This window comes from Esox lucius, chromosome 2 (assembly GCF_011004845.1).
Source record: "Esox lucius isolate fEsoLuc1 chromosome 2, fEsoLuc1.pri, whole genome shotgun sequence".
In the NCBI taxonomy this organism is placed as follows: Eukaryota; Metazoa; Chordata; class Actinopteri; order Esociformes; family Esocidae; genus Esox; species Esox lucius.
In genome coordinates this window covers 9,890,549-9,915,099 of record NC_047570.1, presented here as the reverse complement: position 1 = coordinate 9,915,099, position 24,551 = coordinate 9,890,549, and the positions used below count along the sequence as shown (strand labels likewise).

Genomic DNA, 24,551 nt, shown 5'->3' with positions numbered 1-24,551 from the left:
ACTACGAACGCCCAGAGACCCACGGCCGTCATTACCTCACCACTTCAGACTTTGTAGATTCCTTCAATCTTTTTTAAGGTCCATGGTTTGACGTTACTGATTTTCCGACACAGCGAATGCCTTCCGGAAAAATTTCCATATGACGAATTTCCATATGACACATTTTTATATTTCACGTTAATAACTCCCATCCGTAGGCCCGGCGCATTTGATTTTCAGCGAGACCTGGGAAATTCTTCAAAAGACGACACCTGGATTTATAAGTCTATTGGGTCTGGGTGCTTACAGCCCAGTTAGGCCAGGGAAAGACGGCCTTTACCTCCTGGTACCCTGGGGCCTGTCAGAAAGCAAGCCGAGGCTACACACCGCAAGCTGCCCACAGTACAGTGCCTCAGGGGAGTGCCACTCTGCAGGGAGAGAAGTGTGAAACCACTTCGCAATCAACCCATAATAAACGCAAGCCACTCTTCGCAAAACGTCCCAGGAGGCATTGCAGGAGCTGCTGCCTGCATCGTCATTAATCAGCATCTTACCAAGGTAACCGGGTGACAGACAAATTCTCCTTCCTCTCTCTTTTTCTGCCCTCCACCTCTCTCTCATACCATGTGTATATATTGTGGACACAGGTAAAACCTACCCTAAGGGCTTCCTTTATAATCTATGAGAGCAGGTGGCTACATGCTCCCCATCTCGAATAGACTGACAGGTTATCCACTGCTCTCCCTCGTTGAATGAGACATTAACTCAGCACAACATCGTGCACCTTTTTGGCTTCAGTGTTCTTATTGGTAAAAAAAAAAAAAAAAAAAAAGTTTGACAAGTGAGCAAACATATAATACATATAATTAAGAGTTTTACAAGTATAAACAGGACTTGTTGTGACCTATCGGCAACAGTAACTAAAGGCACTTTTAACAAGCTTGCACTGTATTCACTGCTTTATTACATCTCTTATTTATGAAGTAGATCTCATACTTTGGAATTTCCTCTGAATTTCCCTGTTCAGGACATGGCACGTGGAGGAGTGCGTCAAGGACACCAATGAAGGGTGCATTGATGATGGTAGAATGACAAAGACTATCAGGTTGTCCCCAATGATAAAACTGAGGAGGGGCAATAGATTGTTCTCCTCCCAAACAAACACATTCATGTAAGTTAGTGAGTTAGCTAGTCAGTAACAAACAATATCTCAGACAACACAGGCCGGATTTTGACTAAACTTGGGTGAATGATGTGTCTTGCAATAGAGATCTAGCATTTACAAAATTACACTGATTGGTCCAAGGGGAATGCAATAGTAATCAAGTGAAATGTGTTAGTCACACGTGGTATGTAAGACAACAATGGCCCGATTTTGATTAAACTTGGATGAAAAAAGCGTCTTGCCACAGACATCTGGCATTTCCATAATTACAATGATGTTCCCCAGGGGGATGCTATAATAATCAACTGAAAAGCATTAGCAAACATTTTAATAACTAACTCAATACAAAACAGATGCTGATGTTGTTTCTAATGGGAGAAAAGTGAAGCTGGGTGGGCAGAACCTGGGAAGGAAGCAGGCAGAACCAAGCGTGAGGTGGTCAGATCCTATTGACGCGTTCTAGCATGTATTCGTATGTTTCAATTAACGGCTACTCTGTCAGCCACATGCACGCAGTAACACAATTTGTACACCGCAGAATTTGTATAAAGGTAAATTCTAATAAACTTAGTCCACTCTGTTTCTAACTAATTCTATTGAGATCAAAGGTGTCATCAATGAGATAATCTGCAGAACAGTGGCCCAGTTCCATCTCGCTCCATTGGCCATCCACCGAAGCAACTTGGCTTCTTCTCACAACAGAGAGGAATGCTACAAACCGGATGCTTCAGATTTAACCATCTGGAGGGCCGTCGTCTGGCTCCTAATTCTGTGGCGTTAGTCACTAGCAATATCTCGACTGGGCCAAGTGGGGGCGCTGTGTCATTCGTCTGAGACGACAACGTATTTCCTGTTGCCTTGTCGAACATTGACCCTATTCCTAGTTACAGAGGGAGTAGTGATAATGGTTCCCATACCTTCCACCTTGGTGTAGGGTTTCCATTTGTAATACCAGCCCCTGAAGGGTTTGCTGTTGTACTCGGCACACTGCTGGGCACGGAAGTCCACTGCACTCGGCTGGCATGGCTTGGTGTTACACAGCTGGTTGAGACGGCTGGAACCCGGGCAGAACTTCCCGTTGTGTTGTGGCCTTCGGTAAAACAACAGACAATTAACACACAGAGACATAGAGGGCCTGGGGTTAGGGCAGGCTTACTTTCCTGCTCACATTCAACACATGGGGAGAAGGGATTCGAGCCAACATTTCTAGGGGTACTGTTGTGGTGACAGTTTCAAAACCAGACCGAGATGAATCAGAGATTTAAGATCAGGTCGAGACGAAACTGAAGCGACCCCCCCCCCCCTCCAAAAAAAACAATACTCAAACTCAGGTGCATGAGTTTAAATATGAAACCGCATCCAGGTTTCCCAACCGCTCCTGTGAAGACAGCGGTATCTCCGCTCAGCCACGTAAAAGGAGAAAAGGCCTCTGTTCTTAGGAGGAACCGGCTCACACTGTTCCCCTGCTGTGAGCCTGATAGGCTGTTTTAAAGTGGAGCAGGGCACTTTTTGGGCAGCCATCCACTGCCTAACCTCAAAGCAAAATAATCCCTGTTAGGCTCTTCCTGCTGGAGCACAGCCAGGATTCACTCACAGCCACAGTAAGTGAATGTGTGTGTGTGGTGTGTGCGTGTTTCATTGTGAGTGAGTGTGAGAGAGAAAGTTTGTTTGTCTGTGTACTTGTGTGTTCACACATGGGGAAAAGTATGTTGTTAAATGAGAAGGAAAGAAAGAAGTGAGAGGTAGGTTTTCATTTCCAGGCTTTGGGTAGATATACTATGTTAGGTTTGGCTTGAAACGCCAACACAATAGATGCAAATAGACACTACACCTGTCAAAGTCACCCAGACAAGCTCTGGGAAATGTTCTTGGATTTAATTGCCAAGATAAAATACATGTAAGCTATCACAACAACAACATCAGCTCAGAGACTAGAAAGAAAAGCAAAACAACTTATAAAAACACTATTTGTGGTAAGTTTAAAACCTCATACTAGTAAATCCTATTCAACCACACACAGTGAAAATGTGATACTGTATGTGTATAACTAGCTCAGGGGCTACAATTGAACATTAGACAGCTGGCTAAAACCTGGACTTTTAAGCAACATTTTTGTTATTGTATGTAATCCCACATAGTAAAGTCCATGTTCAGTTTTAAAGCCGCATCATTTCCATATAATGTTTTAGCATGAATCTGAGCAGATCGAGTTCACGCAAAGAAACAGCTATGCTAATGAAGGCGGATCATCCCATTTCAAACCCTCATTCTCTTGTAACTGCCAGAAAACCCCAGTGCCAGGGTCTACTGCACACTTTCTATTAGCAGTGCACCTCTCCTTTTGTGTGCAGCAGATCTGACCCTGAGCTCCAGTCTGATCCTATTAGGGCTTAGGCATTGACATATAGACCCATATGTTAGACAGCTTACTGTATGAGGGATGCGGGCAGCCAGACATTTTTCACATCTAACAGGAGTCTGGCAGCGACATGTTGACTTGTTCAGGAGAATATTAAGATGCTGGATAGCAGACTACACACTCACATGCAGAAGGTGGTGCAGAACCGTTCTTTTCTCTTGGGTTTTCTTCCAACACAGCCTGTACCTACAGCATCCCAAAGGGGTGCTAAATCTCCCCGGCAACTGCCACGAGCAGGCTCGAGGTCATCCTGTCTGTGTATAGTCTTCCTAATTACCCCTCCAACTCGTCCGACCACCGCCACTGTACAGGATCCTGTCTCCCGGGGCACTTGACCACCCCAGCAGGGATCAATGCCAGACCTCCGGCCATGCCTCCCCTGACCAGCCACTCCGCATCAGTACCTCCATCTGCCGGGGCCCGGGCCTCCCTTCTGGATCACTGTCCCCTCTGTGCACTAAGGAGCCACCAGCGAGACCTGATGAACCTCTCCTCTCAGGCCCAACGAGACCTCCCGGGCGGCAGGCTGGGATCAACTCGAGGGACTTTGACCGGATCATCTTACATAGTGACAGGCTGCACACGCCGCCAATTGCTGCTGTGTTCTCAGCATCTTTAAGAGCCGTCTGCTGTCGTGATGAAGGAAACCTGAGCGTGTCTGGTCTACAGATGTATAAAGGTTCTCTCTGTGAAAAGAATGACCTGCGTGTCCGTTTTAATCCGGAACGTTAACACAATCAATCTAGTCGGTGATTTAGAAGAAACAAATTTGACAAAACAAAATACAAATATTTTTTGTACCACACCAGTACGGACATATGGTCAACAGTGTCTTTGAGATAATGTGAAGCTTTGTAAACTGGTATATTAAAGGTTTTCAAGCAAACATGTTATCTTTTCTGAATGCAATCGCATAGTACATTACAGCGTCAAGGAGAGACATTTCGTCCTGTAATCTGTAAACGACATGGGGTGTTATAGTCTGATAGTCAAAACAAGTGGGCAGATTGAGGGTAATCCAAATGCATAACTCCAGATTATACTAAGAGAGGGCTGTCTCTATAAACTGACAGATACTCATCTGTCTAGTGGTAAATGGTCAACAGAGACACAAAGCATTCAACAGGAAGTTAAAGAGGATTCTTATACCGTAATGGACCAACACAGAGAAGCAGTGTCATCCCTTACCTAATTTGACTTCCAGCCCGTTCCCAGTTTGCATTATCAATTAGAAGTTTGTAATATATTGATACAAATACTTGAGATTACTGACAGAAAGTGTCATGTGTAAATGAAGAAGGTACGCTGGACTTCTCAAAACACCTAGTGTCAGAACACAATGATAGTATATGGATACCTGTGACTGGGAAAGTAACTCTATCCTGCCTGTGGAGAAATCCTCCATCAACCTGGAGCAACTGGGAGGAAACACCTGGGCTGAAACCATCACACACACCAACTGGCCTGGAAATTACATATGCCGTTATATTAAGTAGTCATATTAAATCAAAGTTCACAGTATTAGTTGGTTTGGTGTGACCCACAGATCGTTCTACGCATCAATATGTTGTAACAAAAACATTTCTCAGGACACTGGAAATGTTTGACTTGAGGCCTTTCCTATCACTGATGCAATCAAAGTGGTTGAAAGCCTGCATGTTATCCAGTAGGACAGATCACATCACATCCTGCAAGACACAATCCTGAGAATAAGCCAGATGCTAAGATATCTAAGCTACCTGTCCATCAATAATGGCCCTCGTTCCTCTTTCAGCTCTTTGTCCTTTTCTGAAGCAGACAAACCCTTCAAAGTTAAACCTACTCCAATCTCGAATGAATCCAGATGCCAAAGGTCGGATGCAAACTAGACCCTCTTGACTTTTCCCATCCATCTGACTGTTAATGGGAGTGGATCTCAAGGAAAACACAAAGCCTGAAATCTATCAATGATGTGTTAAGTAAATGATGGAGCAAACCAACAAACCACAGAACACATAATGACCTGTAAATATAGGGTTCCTAAAAGGTTCTTTGGTTGCAACCAAAGGAAAACCCCTTATGGTTCCGGGAAGAACCGTTTTTGGATTCAAGTAGAACCTTTGTGGGTTCCATGTAGAATTGTAAGTGAAAAGGGTTCTATAAGGAAACAAAAATGGGTTCATAACTGGAACTTCAAGGGTTCATCAAAGGGTTCTCCAATGAGGACAGCTGAAGAACCCATTTTGGATCTAGATAACAAAAACAAATTATAAATGTTTGGACAAGTGAAAATAGCATTATGGTAAAGGGTGTCTATGTAGCCAATATATGTGTGACTGAGTGAGTGTGATCGCTGTCAGCCTCGGCGGTGAAAGCTGGAAGAAGAAGAGCTTGCTGTTGCGAAGAGTGAAAGAGTAGCTAGAGCAAGAGAGCATTGAGTAGAGCTAAAGTGGTAGGAGAGACCTTTAATCGGGCCAGCAGTCTGGTGGTCCAGTCTGACTGATGACAGCATTTAATGAGCCGACAGCCTGCTTGGCAGCCATTCAGTCCACGCTCTCAGGTGGTCAGTCAGTCAGTCAATCAGCCATTCAGGACACTGTCTCAGGTGTTCAGCCAGTCAATCAGCCAGACAGTCCAATCTCTCAGGTGTTCGATCAGTAGTCAGTCAGGCAGGCCACGACTGCGCGTGTTCAGTTAGTATGTGAAACAGTCAATTAACCAACCGGTCTAACATTCAGTCAGGCACTGTAAAATGGCAGAGCAGACACCCTGTCTACAGAGCTCTGCATGTGGTCTACGGTAGCCAAGCGATGGTAGAAACTAAGCAGCCATTGAGCAAAAAATAAATTGTCTAATCACGCCTTAAGCTCATCCATCCATCAGCTGTCAAGTAGACCTTTGCAATACTAGGAAGAGTGCCTCTCGGGAGGGAGGAGTGACCTTCCCAGTAGAATCCTCTTTTGGGCATTGCTGTGAGTTATGGGGCTCAGCCAGTGCAAATCTAGGCATGTTATGTGTTGTAGTTTAAAGTAATGGGCTTTGCAGTGTAAACAGAGCCCCAAGCCAGCTCCTAAATCAGCAGGTAACCCTTTGGACCCACCCGACCCCCCCTGGTGGGACTAGCCCGACTGTACCTGGGGCTGGTGCAGGACCGCTCCCTGGACATCACCCCTCCCCCGCAGGTCCGGGAACAGTCGGACCACTCGGACCACCCAGACCACTGGCCATGGACGGCCCTCGGACCGTGCTCGCCGTGCTTGACACACTGGCCTCGCCGACACCACTGTTGAGAGAGGAGAGAGGGAACGGGGAGGAGGAGAAAAAGAAGAAGTGAAGTTAGTACCGGTGGTATCTTTGGCTTCTCCCAGCGCTGAGCTTCCTGGATTGGTGGAATGCCCAGTACCACACCTGGAAACCTGGTCCTGTCTGGGCCAAACCACAGTCACACACTTCACCACCTCCACCCCCCCCCCCACCAGCTCCCGCTATCGTCTTTCACAGAGGAAAAAGAATAGCAGCCTTGTATCCTTACAAGACATTTAACAATGCACAAAACGCTCCTGCAGGTGTGTGTGTGTTTTTGTTTTTTTTGTGGATTCATGAGTGAACCTGCCTTTGGTGTGTGTTGTTTGGCCTTAGGCAGGTGGGTACAGTGTGTGTGTTTGTGTGTGGATGTGTATTTATGTCTGTGTGTTAATGTGTGTGTTTTAAACTCAGCGATAAGGGAAACCCCCATCTCCGTCCATCCCGTTCGGGGTGGGCAACATTGCAATGGTAGCAGATGGTACACTTACCATGGCAAGCCCACAGCTAGTGCCCTCGGCAGCGGGCATGAACTTGGTCTCACACCGATGGCCTGTCTTATGGCACCACAGTGACTTACAGATGTCCTGCCAGGTGACAAAAACACAGCGAACGGTGAGGACGCTGAACCTTAGGGCCGGTACTGCTACACACCCAACTGCCACGCTTTAAAACACGAAGCCCCCTGCCCGCCTTGAAATCCCCTGTCAAAATCAATCTTTGTATTCCCTAAATTCAACACGCTGTTATAATATTTTTAATCCCCCCCCCCCCTCGAAATGGGGCAGTGAACGATGAGTGACGAGAGCTTGGGATCCAAGCGGTGGACCTGTGCCACGCTGGCGTGCCGCCCGATTGCATCTGGCAGACAGATAGCGAGACCCGGGTTGTGAGAGAACTGGTCCCCCTTGTGCTAATCTGGCGCTAGCGCGGCATGGCCAGCTGTAAGTGCACATAGCATGCGGCTAATTAGCTCTCCGCCTCACTGTGTGAAACCACCGCGGGATCCCGACAGGGGAAGGAGCCGGGGGAGGCCAACTCCCCAAATCCCTGTTAATTAAGATGTAGAGTCACCTACGTCGAGGTTCAGGAGAGGGAAGGGGATTCAAATGTAAAGGGTTCGGGAGGACACAAGAGGTTGTATGGCGGACAGACAATGGAGCAGGCTATACCATGAGCACTAATCCCACAGATGGACTGGCCTGGATGTTGATTTCCCACACAACCTCCTTTTCTTGACCCGTTCCTTATTGGTGCCTGATTTGCATGTCAATGTGTGTCTTGTTGAATGTATAGTATAGTGGGTAGCTTACAGAGGCCCGTTCCCTTAGGGCTGTGCATTAATGGGAGGTTAAAAACTTCTGTTTTGAACATAGAATGGTCCGCCCCACAAAGATCATGTAGATTAAGTAATACCGGTTTAAAACCCTGCTTCGTTTGGGTTTCATGCAACAAGAGGAGGTGCCCCTCAGGTACCTTGACGAAGTCCAGGCTGCACAGTTTAGCCTTGGAGCCAAACTGCCACTTGCACTGTGTGTCGGCATCATAGAGCTGACCTGGGAGCTTCTCTGGGTACTTATACTGTCCCATCTGCCTGGGCTCATCAACCAGACACGATGCTTGAGCTGTTCTGTGGAAAAAGACAGGCAAACACTGTACATTCAGACAGGGTGCTATCACTGAAGACTCCAAATACAAGCAGGTCTTGATGAGCACAATAAATCACCATATGCTACAGAGAGACAGGTCAAAGGTCAGCTAAAATGGCCTATTACCCAAGGAAGCGACTGAGGTATTGGCGACTGCAGGCGGACCAGGAGAAGACCCCATTGTTTCCTGCCAGGGTCGGAGACATGATGTTCCCTTCAGCTTTTTGACAGGGGTTCCCCTCTCCGTCATGGATCATGCCAAAACTGCACGATAAGACAGTTCAGGAAGAAAAAAGAAGAAAGATGTAGAGAACAAGAGAGAGACATAGAAAGAGACACTATTAATGTCCAGCCTCAGGTCATAGTTTTCACTCTTACTCTAGTAATCGTACAACATTGTCTTTCTATTAAACTCATTAAGCTCCATGGAGTGTGACGGGTCACACGTTTCTCACATAGCCTCACGCTTTTTTGTGTAGAAAAACAGATGTGTAATAAACAGGCATGTGTTGATACAGGCCGAACTGAAAATGCTTATGTCTACTCTCCAACAGTGCAGTATATAACTACGGTTCACTAGTCTGTAAAAGACAACGTAATCTGTTTTGAAAATTACATCTCAATTTGTCAGTGACAAATGGTATTTGGCCTGGAATCGGTTCTCATCTGAACAATGTGCATATTCTGGGACTGATTCCTATTAATTTGACCATAGTGATTACACCATTGAAAATAACACGAATGTTGACATGTTACCAGGTCGGCGTGTCTTAGGAACAGGTTCTTTCCAGTTTGTATTGATAGAGTGCCAAGCAGACAAAGGGCTTTACCATCATGATGAAATCTCAGATGTCAAATTTAAATAGCCTCTTATCTCGATGGAAACACAAACACAAACAGAGAATACCAGTCGCCCATGGCGATTCATACTTTCTCACATTGTCATTAAGAAGTTTATAACATTCTTTACAGTTCTTTCATTGAGCTATATGAGATGCAATGTTTCACATTGGTTTCACATTTTCGTGTGTTAAAAGTGACAGAAATATATGTAGTTTTCGAAAAGCTTCCTTGAAATGATCAGTGCTACTACTCATTAACTATACAGATAGCAACATGTTTATCAACATAGCAAAGTGCTCAATCGATTGGACATGGTGTTTTACAGTTTATAATATTTCTATTCTGCTTGATAGAAATGCAAAGCTGTAGGCTAGTGCTAAGCACTACAGCGAGGACATTGATGGACTGACTTGTGGCCTGATTCGTGAGCGATGGTGAAGGCCAACCCCAGTCCTGTGTCTTCATTGATAGTACAACTGCGGTATTTACTACACATTCCACTGATAGGAGCAAAACCTGCACAGATAAACAGAGGCAGAGGGAGACAGAGAAAGTTGTCAATTCTTGGAAAGGTAACACAAGGAAACCTCAGACTGTATCCAAGCAAAGACACTTCGCTAATATACACAAACCGTCTGAAAACATACCTGTTTTGGAGGGGTGAAGGAAGGCCGTAGGCAGTGTAACAAGAACAGGTTATTTTCAATACAGGCATTACTGTCACCAATTAAAACAAATGTATATATTTCCTTGGCAGAGTGAATGAGGACAGCTGTTTCATGGCAATGAATGTAGTATTTGCTGTTTAAATGGTCTACAGACAGCATGAAAGCTATGGGTAGTGTTACAAAGAGCATATTCAAATCAGCTCCCCTTACTGTATTTTCCAAAGCACATACTTGTGGTTTCGAGCATTTGTGATGAATTATTTATAGTTGGCTGATGCTTCACTTTTAACTGATCTAAGAATCCCGCCAATCGTTCACTCTATTTAAGAGAAGGAAAGAGCGGTGTGGCTGTAAGATGTGTGTGGGCGCATGCGTGTGTTTGTGTGTGCGTATTGCGTGGCCCCTGCTTGTGTGTCCGCGCACGGATGTGTTTGTGAGTTTACACAGGGGTGTGTTGTGTGCAGGTGATATCCCCTGTTGGAGGGAGGCTGGGCGGATCACGCAGGCTCCCGCCCACCCAGGAAGTGACCCCTTGACCTCTTGGTGCCGTCTAATCCCCCAGCAGAACACTGCCTGTGGGCCCTAATCTTTAAAGTCAGGAGCCTTGGCTGACCTATCCCCGCCCCGGGCCCCCACTGCGTTTCCGTACCCTTCCCTCTCCTTACCCAGGGTGTCACAGGGCTCGTTCTTCCAGGAGCATATGTCCAGGCCGGTGAGAAGAACGGCATGGTCGTGGCGCTTCCCGTTCTTCCCCATCAGTCCTGACTGCCACTGGCAGAAGCTGTTTAGGGACTGGTCGGCGTGGTGGTTGATGGACAGGCCGAGCTAGAAGAAGGAAGGAAGACAGCAGTGGGCAGACATTAGGGCCGAAGACTGTCGGGAAGTGTGATACTCAGGAGACCTGTAATGTCATCATCAGACGATTGATGTGACTCACTGGATCTTGCTCTAGAAGGAGAAGGCTGACCACCACGATGTTGATATCAGTCCCGATGGTGCCGTCTTTGAAAAGGCTAGAGACCTAAAGAAATATAAATAAATTAAGTGAAAAAAAAAAAAACTTGAAATGTGACTGGTTTAAGAAAAGCAAGAGGGTATTTACTGCACATACACATCCCTGATTGGCTGATGGGAGGATGAATGCACTAACTGTAATTTGCTCCAGATAATACTGTCTCTTGAATGTTTCAAATGTAAATGTCTAGAGTCATCGCCTTACTCAAATGATTGGTCATTGGCCTACAGTAATATAATCAGCCAACATGTTCACATTTGTGACATTACAAAGCCAGAATTTTCAATCTAGTGGGAAAAATACAAGAAAATAAAACAACAAAAATCTAGATTTAAGATAGTTCTGGAAAATAAAATCATGTTGATTTTCATCTATAAGTATTAATGAATTATTTTTTTTTTGCCTTCATTGCTAATTTTGAATTGTTATTTTGCACTGTATTTGCCTTCACTGCACATCTATACATTCCACTTGTAACATACACTTTACTTAATACTTGTACATTTCCTGGCCTCTATTTGCACTATTTGCATTTCGTTATAGCGTACTCGTACTGTTTAATGACAGTAAAGTTGAATCTAAATCTAGACTCTTATTAAGTATTAGGCCACACGCTGCTTTAGGACCCGGTCTATTTTGGGATTGGCTACTGATCTATTGTCTCTCACCATGTTCATAACGGTGAGGACGTATGTTGTGACGTTCTCTCTGCCGTGCTTCTCCAGCATCTTCCTGTCTGCCACCACCAGAGTTTCCACATTCAGGCCCCCCACTTTGTTGGAGGTGATGGGTGATCGCTTCGCCCTGCCTGGCAGTTCAAACTCATCAGACATGACAAGAGGATCCTCTGCAGGGGGCTTGGGAGTGTCTGCAGAGATATCAAACAGGGAAAGGGTGCAGATAGGGTGGGATAGGGATATAACAGGAGAGCAAAAGAGAGGGAGTAGGAGAGGCAGAAAAGGGGAAAAAAATGCTTTGGAAAGGACTTCAAATGACAGCTCCTCCTTTTTCCTGGACCTTTCCCTGATAAGAGCACAGCACCGGCAGGGCGTTGAAAGAGCAGGAAAAATGTACAGTCATTCAGTCCTGATGGTGCTTCCAAGTATTAACTTCAATTGGCCGGCTACTTTAATACCCCCATATGAGCGATCTGAGCACTGTATATTTCAAAGTACACTACATTATACACATTACATAATACACAGTAGAACACAAAACATTCAGCAATGGAACATTTTGACCTAGACTTTTCATGTTACTACACCGTTCCTGTGGTAAAACCTGAAAGCATGCCTCTCTGACGTCCCTACTAGCACTGTCCTATGCACACAGTCGTCGCGTGACTGGATCAAAGGAAGAAGTCATATCAAGGAAGTTCCCTTACATACATTGCTTGCGGCGTCCACAGAAGTGCTGTCTTTGAAGCTTCCCGTGCTGGTAGTCGTGGCGGTGCTGGTGCAGAACCTGTGGCCCGTCAGGTTGGGAGCTGCGGTTCGGGTCCCGGCCACCGTGGACTTCGCGTTCGGCCGAGCGCTTGTAGACCACGTGCGGGTGGTGTCCGCTCGGCGTGCTGTAGTTGTGGCGCACGGCCAGGTGCAGCGGCAGGGGGGCGATGAAGAACTCGTCGTCAGACACCCGGATCAGACCTGACTGAAGAGCACAGACACCCCCCCGGGGGCGTTCAACTACTCATCGGCGTTAAACATTTATCATGAGGCAATCAAGGCGAGGAACTAATCGGGACCAGTCAATCGGCGAGGGGTTCTGGAATGGTGCAAGAAAGAGTCCTGTCAGCAGTTCTCAGAATATATGACGCCTGAAGGGACAAACAGAGTGAGACTGTATTGAACCAGACACTGAAAAAGCCCAGGACAAGGTGTCTCCGGAGGTGCTTCCATAGGTCAGGAATGTGAAAGACAGTATGTCAGGACGATAAGACTAGGCTATCAGAAGTATGCTGGGGCAGCTGCTCCTCAACACAGAATTCCTAACCAGACGGATTGTGGGCCCAGAGACCCCTTAACACCAACACTTAGTCTACCCCTCAAGCACGGCAGTAAAATAAATAAAAAATAAAAACAGCTGTTCACAACACAAATACTGACAGTCGCCATAGTTACAGTCTGACAGCGATGAAAATAAGTTAAGTTACATGATGCAAGACAAGTAATTGATAGCGAGTCTTAGTGGTGTAACTGGAAATGGTTAAAGGTTTTCAAAAGGTCCAGGTCAACAATACCACTGAAGGAAACTACTAGCGATGTCAAACAAAAATGTGTCTTTGAAAAGTCCATCGCCAGAGACTACTCATTAATTAAAGAGCTCTTTGTGGAAAGGATTCCAATATACTCCGAAGGGAGGATTAAAGGAGGAGGGGAGAAGATGAGCAGAAATGGTGAAGTTAAGACAACTTTTCAGAGACTGCCTGTAAAAACACATTAAGGCATGAGGCCATTAATCTTCACGCATCCTGTTATCTCAGCAAACGCTAGAGGGGACTGAATCAATTTGATAAGCAAAATAAGAATCAAGACAGCAATAATCTTTTTCCCGGTACAAGCGAGAGGCGGGTCACAATATAGAAGCACTGATTGAAAAGATCCAATATTGTCCCTTTGTCATCCCCAGGCTAGACCTTTGCAAACACACTTCACTTCTTGTTGTGAGTAAGGTTAGTGGGTGTGATTGTTTGTTTGTGTTTCTTTGTGTGTGCATGTTTACATGGAGCCTAGGGGGGGTTAATCAAAACAAGTAATATTTGTTCATAAATTAGACAAGGTCAATGAAGAACAGAATATATAGGCTTAAGCCTACCTGTGAAAATGTTGAAATAATGCAAATATCTTTCTTTTTTTTTTACTTTGTCAGCTTAAGGTCTACAATGTTTTTCGGAAAGTATTCAGACCCCTTCAATTTCTCCACATTTTGTTGTGTCTTATACTTAATTTATGATTTATTAAAATTTATAAATTTGCCAATAATCTACACACAATATCCCATAATGGCAAATTAGAAATGTGTGCCAGTTTACTGAAAACATATTTAACTTACATAAGAATTCAGACCCTTTATTCAGTACTTTTTACCTTTATTAGTGGGCACAGCGTTGAGTCTTATTGGTTTTGCCTCTACCAGGTATGAGTCTTCTCTTCTTAGATATGCCTCTACCAGCTTTGAGTCGTATTGGCTGAGCCGCTACCAGCTTTGAGTCTTCTTGGGTATGCCTCTACCAACTTTGAGTCTCCTTGGGTATGCCTCTACCAGCTATGAGTCTCCTTGGGTATGCCTCTACCAGCTTTGAGTCTCCTTGGGTATACCTCTACCAGCTTTGAGTCTCCTTGGGTATTCCTCTACGAGCATTGCACATCCGGATTTGGGCAATTTTTCCCATTCTTACTTGTAGATACTCTCAAGTTTTGTCAGATTGGATGGGGCTTGTCGGTGAACTGTGATCTTCAGGACCCACAGATGATCAATGGAGTTCAAGTCTGAGCTTTGGCTGGCCCACTCAAGGATATCCACAGACTTGTCCCTTGACTGTGTGCTGTTGTCGTGCTGAATATGATTATGCACCCCAATCTGAGTTCCGGTCCTGTTCTTGGTCCTGACTTGGTCTCTCAGTCCCTGCCTGTGACAAGCATCCCCATAACATGGTGCTCCTACCATCATTCTTCAGCATAGAAATGCTATTAGCCAGGGGTACTTCATTTTCACCCGACGTAGTGTTTTGGCATTTAGGACTAATTGTTTCACTTTGGTCTCATCCCAGCAGAAATTATTTTCAAGACACCATGTCATATTTTTACTCAGGAGTGGCTTCCGTCTAGCCACTCTACTTTGAAGTCCTGATTGATGGAGTGCAGTAGAAATGGTTGTCCTTCTGGCAGGTTCTCCCATCTTTGCTGAGAAACTGAAGATGTGTTAGTGTGACCACTGCTTGGTTAACTCCCTGGTCAAGACCGTTCTTGCCTGGTAACTTAGTTTGGTCTGACAGCCTGCTCTAAGATTAGTCTGTGTGATTTCAAACCTATCCATTTCAAAATGATAGAGCCCAGTCATGGGAATTTTCAACGCTTCTGCAAATGTATCATAAACTTCCACAGATCTATGCGTCAACACAAATCTTTGAGGTCTACAGAGAATTATTTGGACTGAATGGCTTTGTTTTTGCTCTGATATACACTGAAGTGTGGGACCTTATATAGATGGGTTTTTTGCCATTCTCAGTCATGCCCAATCAATTGAATTTGCCACAGGTGGACTCCCATAAGGTTTAGATATATCTCAACAATGGTGACAGGACACAGGATGCATCTGAGCTCTATTAGGAGTGTCATGGCAAAGGTTTGGAATACTAATGTAAAGGTTCTGAACACTTATACACCCATTCACTCTAATGGGTAATTGCATCCAAACTTCAGTTTTACATTTTCCAATGATTCTGCACAAATCATTATTTTTTGGTGGCTTTTTCATTATCAGGTATTGTCTGTAAATTGATGAGAAAAATTTTAGAAAAAAAAAGAATACTAAATGTGGAAAAAGGGGTCTGAATACTTTCTGAAGTTACTGTATAAACAGCTGTTTCAGCTCCAAGCCCTAGATTTGGCAACCCATATAAATATTAATTATCTTAGATGTTTTAAATTTGATACAAAACACTTTTGACCAAATGATGAAACATACAGTATATAATCATCAACTGTTCATGTGGTGGTTTTTCCCATTATACGGTGAAAAAAATATTTATAATTTTAAATGACACAGCCTTATCCGACACTTTAGTTTAAGACAAGTTGAAGTTGAGCAAAGGATATACCGGTGTTGCTGTTTTTTATATTCTGATATTTAGCATTTTACAGCAGCCCTGCTGCTTTGTATTAAAAAATAAGCTATGATGAAAAATGTGACCAGCGCATAAGTTCAAATTAATCTAGATACATAATGAGCCACATCCAAGACATTCTGGAAAAGCGTTCAGCTGTGCTAGCTGAACGGGGAGTTATCAGAGTCTTTGAAATGTGTCAAGCTGCTGTAGAATGAAGAGGCATTGGTTTGGTTTATTCCTCCTGACAGACAGAGAGGCTGATAAACACCCTGGCCCCTGAAAGACCGTTAGTTTGCTGCTGTCAATGTCAGCAGGGATAGACAGAATTGTGGGGCAAGGAGGTAGAAACTTGGATCCTCCACAGAGAATTACAAAAAGGGAAATCATATTAAAATCTCGATTAGCAAAATTAATTCATTCTAAAGACACTCTTTTGAATGTCTTGAAAGTTTTTTGTAAAACTTCCTTAATATACCTTATAGGGTTGGCTCTGTTGTACCATACAAAAATACTTGCATTTCCAGCTAGTCAACATGATTACATGATCATGTTTTACAAAGCTGTTGGTATAAGTTGTTCTCCTCAAATAGCTTTGTCTTTTTTCCCCTTCGATGACCGAATTAAGCAAGTTCATTCCACTTTCTGACCACGTCAACGATCGTTGACCATAGCGATAAACTTCACACATTCCGGCTGGCCGTGGAATGCCATTTAACCTCACCTCCCCACTCTCCAAATCCAGCCCAAATAGCTGTGCATTGAATCCCCCAAAACCCTTCCCAACCCCTGCCTATTCCGTTTGTGTGACACCCCCATACCCCCCCCCCATTCCCCCTCCCAATACACATTTCCCCAGACTAGCAGGTGGCAAAGTAAACACAGGCCGCACAAAGGGGGAGCCATGCAGAAGCTCTTGTTGTGAAAACACAACGGGCCGTGGCAGATTGCCACCGCGAACCAGGCATCCGCTCCCAGACTCCCACCACCGGGGCCCAATGGAACCATCAAACCGCCTCGTATCGCTCATTCCTCCCCGAAGGGGATCAAAAGGCCCTGTGAGTAACCCAGGGGCTCGGGACAAACTTGGTTCGGCTTCTCCTGTGATAGTTATGGGGGCTAATGGGTTCAGATGTCCGTCAGTGTCTGCCAGCCTCTCTTTGGTGCCCCAGTGCTTCTTTGAGGCAGAGTGCTTTCTCTTTGGTGCCCAAATGCTTCTTTGAGGCAGAGTGCTTTCTCTTTGGTGCCCCGGTGCTTCTTTGAGGCAGAGTGCTTTCTCTTTAGTGCCCCGGTGCTTCTTTGAGGCAGAGTGCTTTCTCTTTAGTGCTCTGGTGCTTCTTTGAGGCAGAGTGCTTTCTCTTTGGTGCCCCGGTGCTTCTTTGAGGCAGAGTGCTTTCTCTTTAGTGCCCTGGTGCTTCTTTGAGGCAGAGTGCTTTCTCTTTGGTGCCCCGGTGCTTCTTTGAGGCAGAGTGCTTTCTCTTTGGTGCCCCGGTGCTTCTTTGAGGCAGAGTGCTTTCTCTTTAGTGCCCTGGTGCTTCTTTGAGGCAGAGTGCTTTCTCTTTGGTGCCCCGGTGCTTCTTTGAGGCGGAGTGCTTTCTCTTTGGTGCCCCGGTGCTTCTTTGAGGCAGAGTGCTTTCTCTTTAGTGCCCTGGTGCTTCTTTGAGGCAGAGTGCTTTCTCTTTGCAGCCCCGGTGCTTCTTTGAGGCAGAGTGCTTTCTCTTTCTGACTGGTGAATTTTAATCAACTGGTGAATTTTAATCAAAAAGGGAAATTGCAATTAAGACAGTGACGTTTTTCACCCGGCCACAGGGTACCTCGTGAACCTTCCCTGTGTCAAATCTTCCTCTGTGTTTTGTAATGTGACTTCGGCGGGGACCCACAGGCATTCGAATGAACGGAGACAAGACTGTACTGCCTTTACTGCAGCTGGGCAGCAAGGACAGATAGGGCCATAATCAAACAGTAGACAATAGTGGGAAACATTGGCACACATGTAGAGGATACATGCTGCTATACTGGACGAAGAAACAATTCCACTGAAATAATAGCCACAGAAAGGTTCTCTTTATTCAAAGGCCTGAGAGTGTAACTGTCACTGTAATTCCCTTACAATTTTCCACAGCACTGTAAGAGATCTGGCAGCTCGGGTTGGTCTGGTAACCGGTCCAGCCCATGAAATTGTCAAGCTTAGGGACCACGCTAGCTTACCCAACAAACTGTCAAGCAATGAATGCATGGATGCTATCTGTATGAATCTCTGCCATGTGTTATATCGATAGTGATACATATTTTCTAGATTTGTATTTTATTTTTCAGTGGGAGTAGCACTTCATCCCAGAGGAAACCATTTATAACATTTGCATATGTTTTGTAAAGCTGCCCTGAAAAAAAAAGCCTTACGGAATTACTGACACAGAGAGAAACTGAGAGAAACAACGATAGAGGAGCCAAAGAAAATCCTCCAGGTTCTAACAAATGGTGACTCCAGAACCACCCTCTTGCCCCTACCAACCCAACTCAAAGGCCCTGTTTGCCACGTGTTGCTGATGAAACTCCAAAGGTTTTGCCCAGACACCAGTTAGGAGAGAATACTTCAGGTAACTCTGATAGCTTGGATGCAATACATGTTCCACTTTCAAATGTTATTAAACTGTTAAACATAGATCAAATGTGGTGATCTACAAACCTTTTATTTGGGACTTCACAAATGAAACCACTTTGGGAAACTTGTGCATATGGCAGAGGCATGCATGAATGGGCGATATGGAGTGCCATGTTGTGAAGGGAAGGGGGACTGAGATTCAGCTGTGTAACTACTGTATGTCAGCACCCCTCCCCCACCCCCGAAAAAAAGGATAGTTTGACCAGCGAGTTATGTTAACCAAATCAATGGAGGAACTCCACTGTAAGCTAGGTGGTGCTTCCCATTGTCTGCCAATCTACAACAGCACATCAAATTCAATTATCACACATGTATTCCATTTGTCTCAGAGACATACCAAACTTCACTGTAAAATATCTAACAGCATCTCCCAGCAGTTAGCAGATGGAGGTGCCTATGCTTGATAATGGGAGGAAATTGACTCCATCTGTCGGGAAGTGGTGTGTCTCTCTTCTGTTTCTGCCTGAACTCTATGGCTGTGAGAGCCCTGAGAAGAATAGCAGAACTACAAGATGAAAAGAAGAACCCTGGAATGACACCATGCAATGTAAATAAATATCAGTAATATCAGAGCTTAATGTACTACATTAGTTCTGGTACTGAAGGTATTACATACAATACTAGCTATTTATAGTGACATTATATTAAATGCACGTTATTCATGATGAATTTTTGAAAAGTCCTTCAGAAGTCTGTTATTTCGTAGGCAGTAAATGGCCCTCAGACTTCAGAGAAAGCAGACATATTGATGTGGTAGACCCCAGTTATCTCCTTAACTGTCCTTAATCTTTGTAACTCTTACTCCTTCACTGTAAGAGTTAGAAAGATTAAAGAGAGATGTCCTCTGCTAAACACCAGTCTAATCCTCAGTATTGCAGACATGACTCCTCTCACCACAACTCTCTGTTCACAGGACATGGTTACTCTGAGTCAATAGTTTTCCAAACCCAAAAGTCTACATGTTGGGAATTAGCTAATACACCAATGGTCTCCTATGGAAGCTATTACAACACGACTATGCTTGGGCTTTCATGTAGCCTGTCATCCTGTAACTTCACACATTTCCACCATGCCTGTCTTCAGTGCAAGTATGGGATACAATATAAGGTTTGTTGCAAGGGATTTGTCGCTTAAAGAGTAAATTGCTAACCTAATTTCAGCCTTTGACCATTCCCTTAAAAAAATATATTCAGGTAAAAAGTTCTGGGATGAGGGAAATTCTTCATAAATATAACTTTTGGGGATGGATAAAAAATGTGCAGGCTTATGCTGGTCCAGTTTTCTAAGCCTCATGTGCAGGATGGGTTTGAATCAAGGCCATGGCTCTTTTAGCAAAAATCCTTGTCTATCTTTCCTCTCCAATAAACGCCTAAAAAATACAAATTCAGTATACCTCTGCCAGTACTCTGGTAACTGCCATTTGAGGCAGGATTTAAAAAGCAGCTTCATATGATAATGTATTTGCCTTCCATCGAGCGCAAGATGTTTGTTTACATTGAAGCTAAAGTGTTGACACGGACAACTGACAGTAATTTCAATTCAGTTAATAATAATCCTAAAATGGAAATATCTGACAACATTAAGTAATGAAAACTGTCCATCCCTGGGTGGCTAATGAAGTAATATTTTAAAGCAATAACAATCAATCTTCTCCGCAGACAGGGCCTGACAATAACGAAGGCCTGATGGCCCCGGGCCAGTAAGGAGTCAAGTTGGGACTAAGAACTAGCTGTCTTGATCGGGCCACTGCAAAAAATATTGAGATTGAAAAATCGTATTATAAATTAAATGTTTTCATAATCTAGATCACACACAAATAGCTCCTGTCGCGTGCTGTTGGCCAGTCAAGTCTAGAGCAGTGATGTGACGTGTGGCTGTCTGGTATTGTCTTTCAATAAAACATTGAAAAACTTGCACGAGTCATTCAGTTGGAGGCAGCAGCGAAGGATAACAATGAGCTCAAACGAAAGCCACCATGTGCAACAAATAATGTACCTGTTTCGACATCAATGGAACTCAAATGCCCAGTTCTCGGCTAGTGCGGACAAATGTGGATCTTTTTACAAAGGCCAACGTTCACAATCAATCCCTGACCAGCCATGGCCATAGCAAAAAGCACCTGGTCAACATGACAGCCATGCAGGTCTTCAGGGCCCCTGACTGTTCTGGTCAGGAATTTAAATGCAGATTGGGTGATTCCACGACTTTTAACAACCGCATACCTAGTAACTAAGACGGCACAGCCGTTCGCCTTGTTTACCTGGAGATTAATGAGTTAGTGTTTAGTTTAAAAGTCAAATGTTTTGTTGATTGCTATCTTTTTATACATTTTTATAATTAGAAATGTGATGAAAGAATATATATATAGAATGTTTTTAACTGCATATATATATATATATATATATATATATATATATATATATATATATATATCCATAAAGGATTAATCATGTTAAATAACAAAAGTACTTGGTTATATCTTGTAACACTGATAATTTACAACTTCTGAAAGCAGGAACAGTAAAAATGCTTTTTGGGGCCAGTACGTTTGAAACCCACTGGCCCCAATGGGCCCCATTGACCCACTGGCCCAGTGAAAAAATTTTTTAGGTTGAGCCCTGATAGACCATCATTATAATCCAGTGGTTTGAGGTCCACATCTTGCTTAATCTGTTGCTGCAACATTGTAGACATACTGTACCAGTCAAAAGTTTGAACACACATAGACATTCAAGTGAATGGGTGTGTTCTAGCCTACGCTATGGCCTGTAGGCTAGCATGCTAGGAAAGAGGCTACAACGTAAAAGAATATACTGATTAAGCATTTTTTACAGAATCATGGTAATCGCAGTGTTTCCCCTAAATCAAATATTTCATTAGGCTAGATATACTAGTAAACTTGGTTGGATTAGGGCTGTTAACGTATTTTCCATATTCTAATAATTAAACGTGCTTTGTAATGAATACAACTATAAAGCCCATGGAAGTTAACATGAGTTAAGATAACATGATTTTGACGTTACCGGTAAGTGATATTGAAAGGTGTATATATATATACACCTTTCAATATATCACTTACCGTATATATATATGATAATATCAAACTGGATTACAAGGTCTAGGCTTTTTCATCGTAATGTAACTAAAATGCATTATCACAATGAAAGCCATTATTGAAAGTTATAAGGCAATATAGCTAACAATCTAGTCAGTAAAAAAGAACAGACAAGAACAAAATTGGAATGGACATTAAACATAAAATGTACAGACTAGATTCATAACTATATTGCCTTGTATATTTTCTATTTTTATTTACAAAAAGAAAATCTGAGTTGGCACTGCTAGCATAATATCTTGCTGCTAAAAGAACTGTAATGAAGCCTCATATGGACAACACTACTTTAGACAGCCCCTGGCGTGGTGAACTGGTGATATGCTATGCTGGTGTGGTGAACTGGTGAAATGCTATGGTGCATAGCATATCACCAGTTCACCACGCCAGGGGCTGTCAAAAGCTTTGTCCTGCAATCCCCCAAAAAAGTATTTTTCCAAACCTTGCTAGGCCTGTACATGCAATGGCATTTGCAAATGTGAAAACAAGCACATGTGTAGACATTTACTGCACAAAGGCACACAGGCTAATCAGCTATAGATTTTCAAAACGCTAGATACCAAATTAAAGAGCCACTCCGGAGACATAATCATCCATTCTGAAATCTACTTTTAGCTGCAAAGTCCCACCTTGTAAACCTATCATTGGTTTAGAAGATTCATGAGTGACAACCAATTTGATCCTATTGAAACAGACAGAGCAGTGCATCATCCTCCCCAAACAACCTTCTGCACACGTGAACCTCATTTTGATCGTGATTGATGGAGATATGTCAGAGACAGGGTGAGGTCTCTTTTAAAATAGGTAAAGTCACTTTTGGAGAAGCGATTTTAAAGGAACTTGACAATTTCAATGGGGCCATTGTGTATGTTTAAATTGAGTGTTACACCTGCATGTTTTCTGCTTCGCATTTATGTCAGCAGCCAAAATATATTCTTATGTCTCTGGTATACAGAACAAGCCTTCCTGTATGCAGTATAGTTTTCTGTACCGAATGGCAAACATGTCATGGCATGTCTCCAACATGGGTTATTACTGGCAGAGAGTTCATTGCCAACTGACTTTTTCTAAAGTCATATTCTCAAATATTAAAGTGATCAAAAAACCCTCCAGGTATAGCCAATTATTGTTCTAGGGAAGGTGATTCCTTACTACATTGCTAAAATGTATTTAATTCAAATAGGCTACATCTGCAGGGTTGAATGTCCTTCAACCTGGAGCAAGCAAAGAGAAGGGGTAGCAATTCAACTTCACTGCTCAGATTAGTGCTGATTGCCATTTCTACCAGAACAAGTTAAGTAAAATAATCTGGCCTCTAAAGTTAACCAGTAACACCAAACATAATGGATAGAGGAAGGGAAAGTGGCAAGAGTAGTTAACTATCTTAAGTTAGGTGAACAGACACTGAATGCAGCTAGCGAGCAAACTGTCTATCCGGACTCGAGTGCATGAATACCTCAAGTGCACAAATAAGATTTGACAAAACACAAACAATGGCATTTCCTACATTTTTCATCAGATGATTTGAATATGTCTTACGCCCAAATGCGTCAGTCAGTACTGTGTTCTTCTGCCAAGCTAACATAGTAGTATAAGCTGACCTTTTATAAGGTGCCCTATAGCTAAGAGAGGTTAGACTGTAGCCCGTCATTTAGGGCATTCCAGCAGTTGTGTGTTTGCGCATCTGGAGGAACCCCTCTTCATCTTCTATTTGTTCATTCTAATCACATCACTTCTGATTGACATCATTCAAATGTTGACATTTTTATTTTTTATTTTTAAACTATAGAAATTCACAAATCTTTTGATATATGTATTTATTTGGTCTGTTGTTGAACAAAACAAACAAAAACAATGAATAATTTATTAAATCTTATGCCACCATAGCCAACCTCCCTGGATAAGGCCACAACAGATAACTTGATGGAAAATCGTAGTGTTGGATTGTTCAAATGGAGAAAGCACCTCCATCAACTGCCCCGCAGATTCAAGCAGACCTTCAGACAGGAGGTTAGATAGTTTTAACTAGCACCACCTATTGTCAATTCAGTGAAAGTGTGTAGGAGACCCCCTGCTGAGAGAAACTTAAGAAATTCTGACTGAAATTTGCCAAAACACACCTGAACATGCCGCAGTCATTCTGGGACATTCTCTAGTGGACAGATGAGACCAAATTAGAGCATTTTGGTAAAGCACACCAGCTCTTTGTTTACAGCCTTCAAAGAAATCAACACATTCCCTACAGTCAAACATTGAAGATGTTTAGTAATGTTTTCTGGTTACTTTGTTGCCTCTGGCACTATGTGCCTTGAACGTGTTCTTGGCTGAGTTCCGGTCAAAGGTTATGGGACTTCAAAGAGGACAGTTCCACAAATACACTTCAAAAAGCACCCATGAATGGTTCAAAACAAACGCCTAGAATGTTTAGAAGTGGCCAGCAATGTGTCCAGATCTAAATCCTATTGAAAACCTGTGGAAAGATTTGAATACAGCAGTTGAGGAAGCATTCAAATTCTGTGAGAAGTGGACAAGAAAAGTGGGCTTAAACTGCCAGTAAAGAGATGCGGTTAGCTAACTTGTGGCTATAGGATGCAATGATTGCAGTTATATATTTTTTTTATGTTTAAAACAGACTTATACTAACCAACTATGTATATTAAATAGAACTTCTGTCAGCTCCATTGTATGGTACAGAAAAAGAAAGTGTTTCAGTAGCACAACGTTCTCAGATATTGCAGATGGAAGTTCCAAGAACAGAGCAGACGTGATTCCTGTTCTGCTTGTTAGAGAGGCATGTTTGTACTACATAGCATAGCATTTCTACCTGAACTTACTGGAGGGAATGGAGGCAAATGAGTTATCTATCTATTACGTACAGCTATGATTAAATGTGCGAACTGATGCTTATTGCATACAGTTGTGCTCATAAGTT

General features: G+C 43.4%; 1 protein-coding gene across 2 annotated transcripts in view; it reads right to left on the bottom strand.

Moving 5' to 3' along the window:
- Positions 1–24,551, bottom strand: part of adamts18 (ADAM metallopeptidase with thrombospondin type 1 motif, 18) — a 53,704-nt gene that overhangs the window by 20,031 nt on the left and 9,122 nt on the right. The window contains exons 4-13 of one of the 2 annotated variants that reach the window (XM_013138844.4): positions 12,409–12,670; positions 11,689–11,888; positions 10,943–11,026; positions 10,671–10,830; positions 9,748–9,853; positions 8,621–8,758; positions 8,322–8,475; positions 7,337–7,432; positions 6,677–6,825; positions 2,062–2,234 (exon numbers count right to left, since the gene is read on the bottom strand). In XM_013138844.4, coding sequence (XP_012994298.2) covers positions 2,062–2,234; positions 6,677–6,825; positions 7,337–7,432; positions 8,322–8,475; positions 8,621–8,758; positions 9,748–9,853; positions 10,671–10,830; positions 10,943–11,026; positions 11,689–11,888; positions 12,409–12,670 — 1,522 coding nt within the window. Of the gene's footprint in view, positions 1–2,061; positions 2,235–6,676; positions 6,826–7,336; positions 7,433–8,321; positions 8,476–8,620; positions 8,759–9,747; positions 9,854–10,670; positions 10,831–10,942; positions 11,027–11,688; positions 11,889–12,404; positions 12,671–24,551 lie in introns of those variants that run through there. The other variant, XM_013138845.3, reaches the window with a different exon arrangement.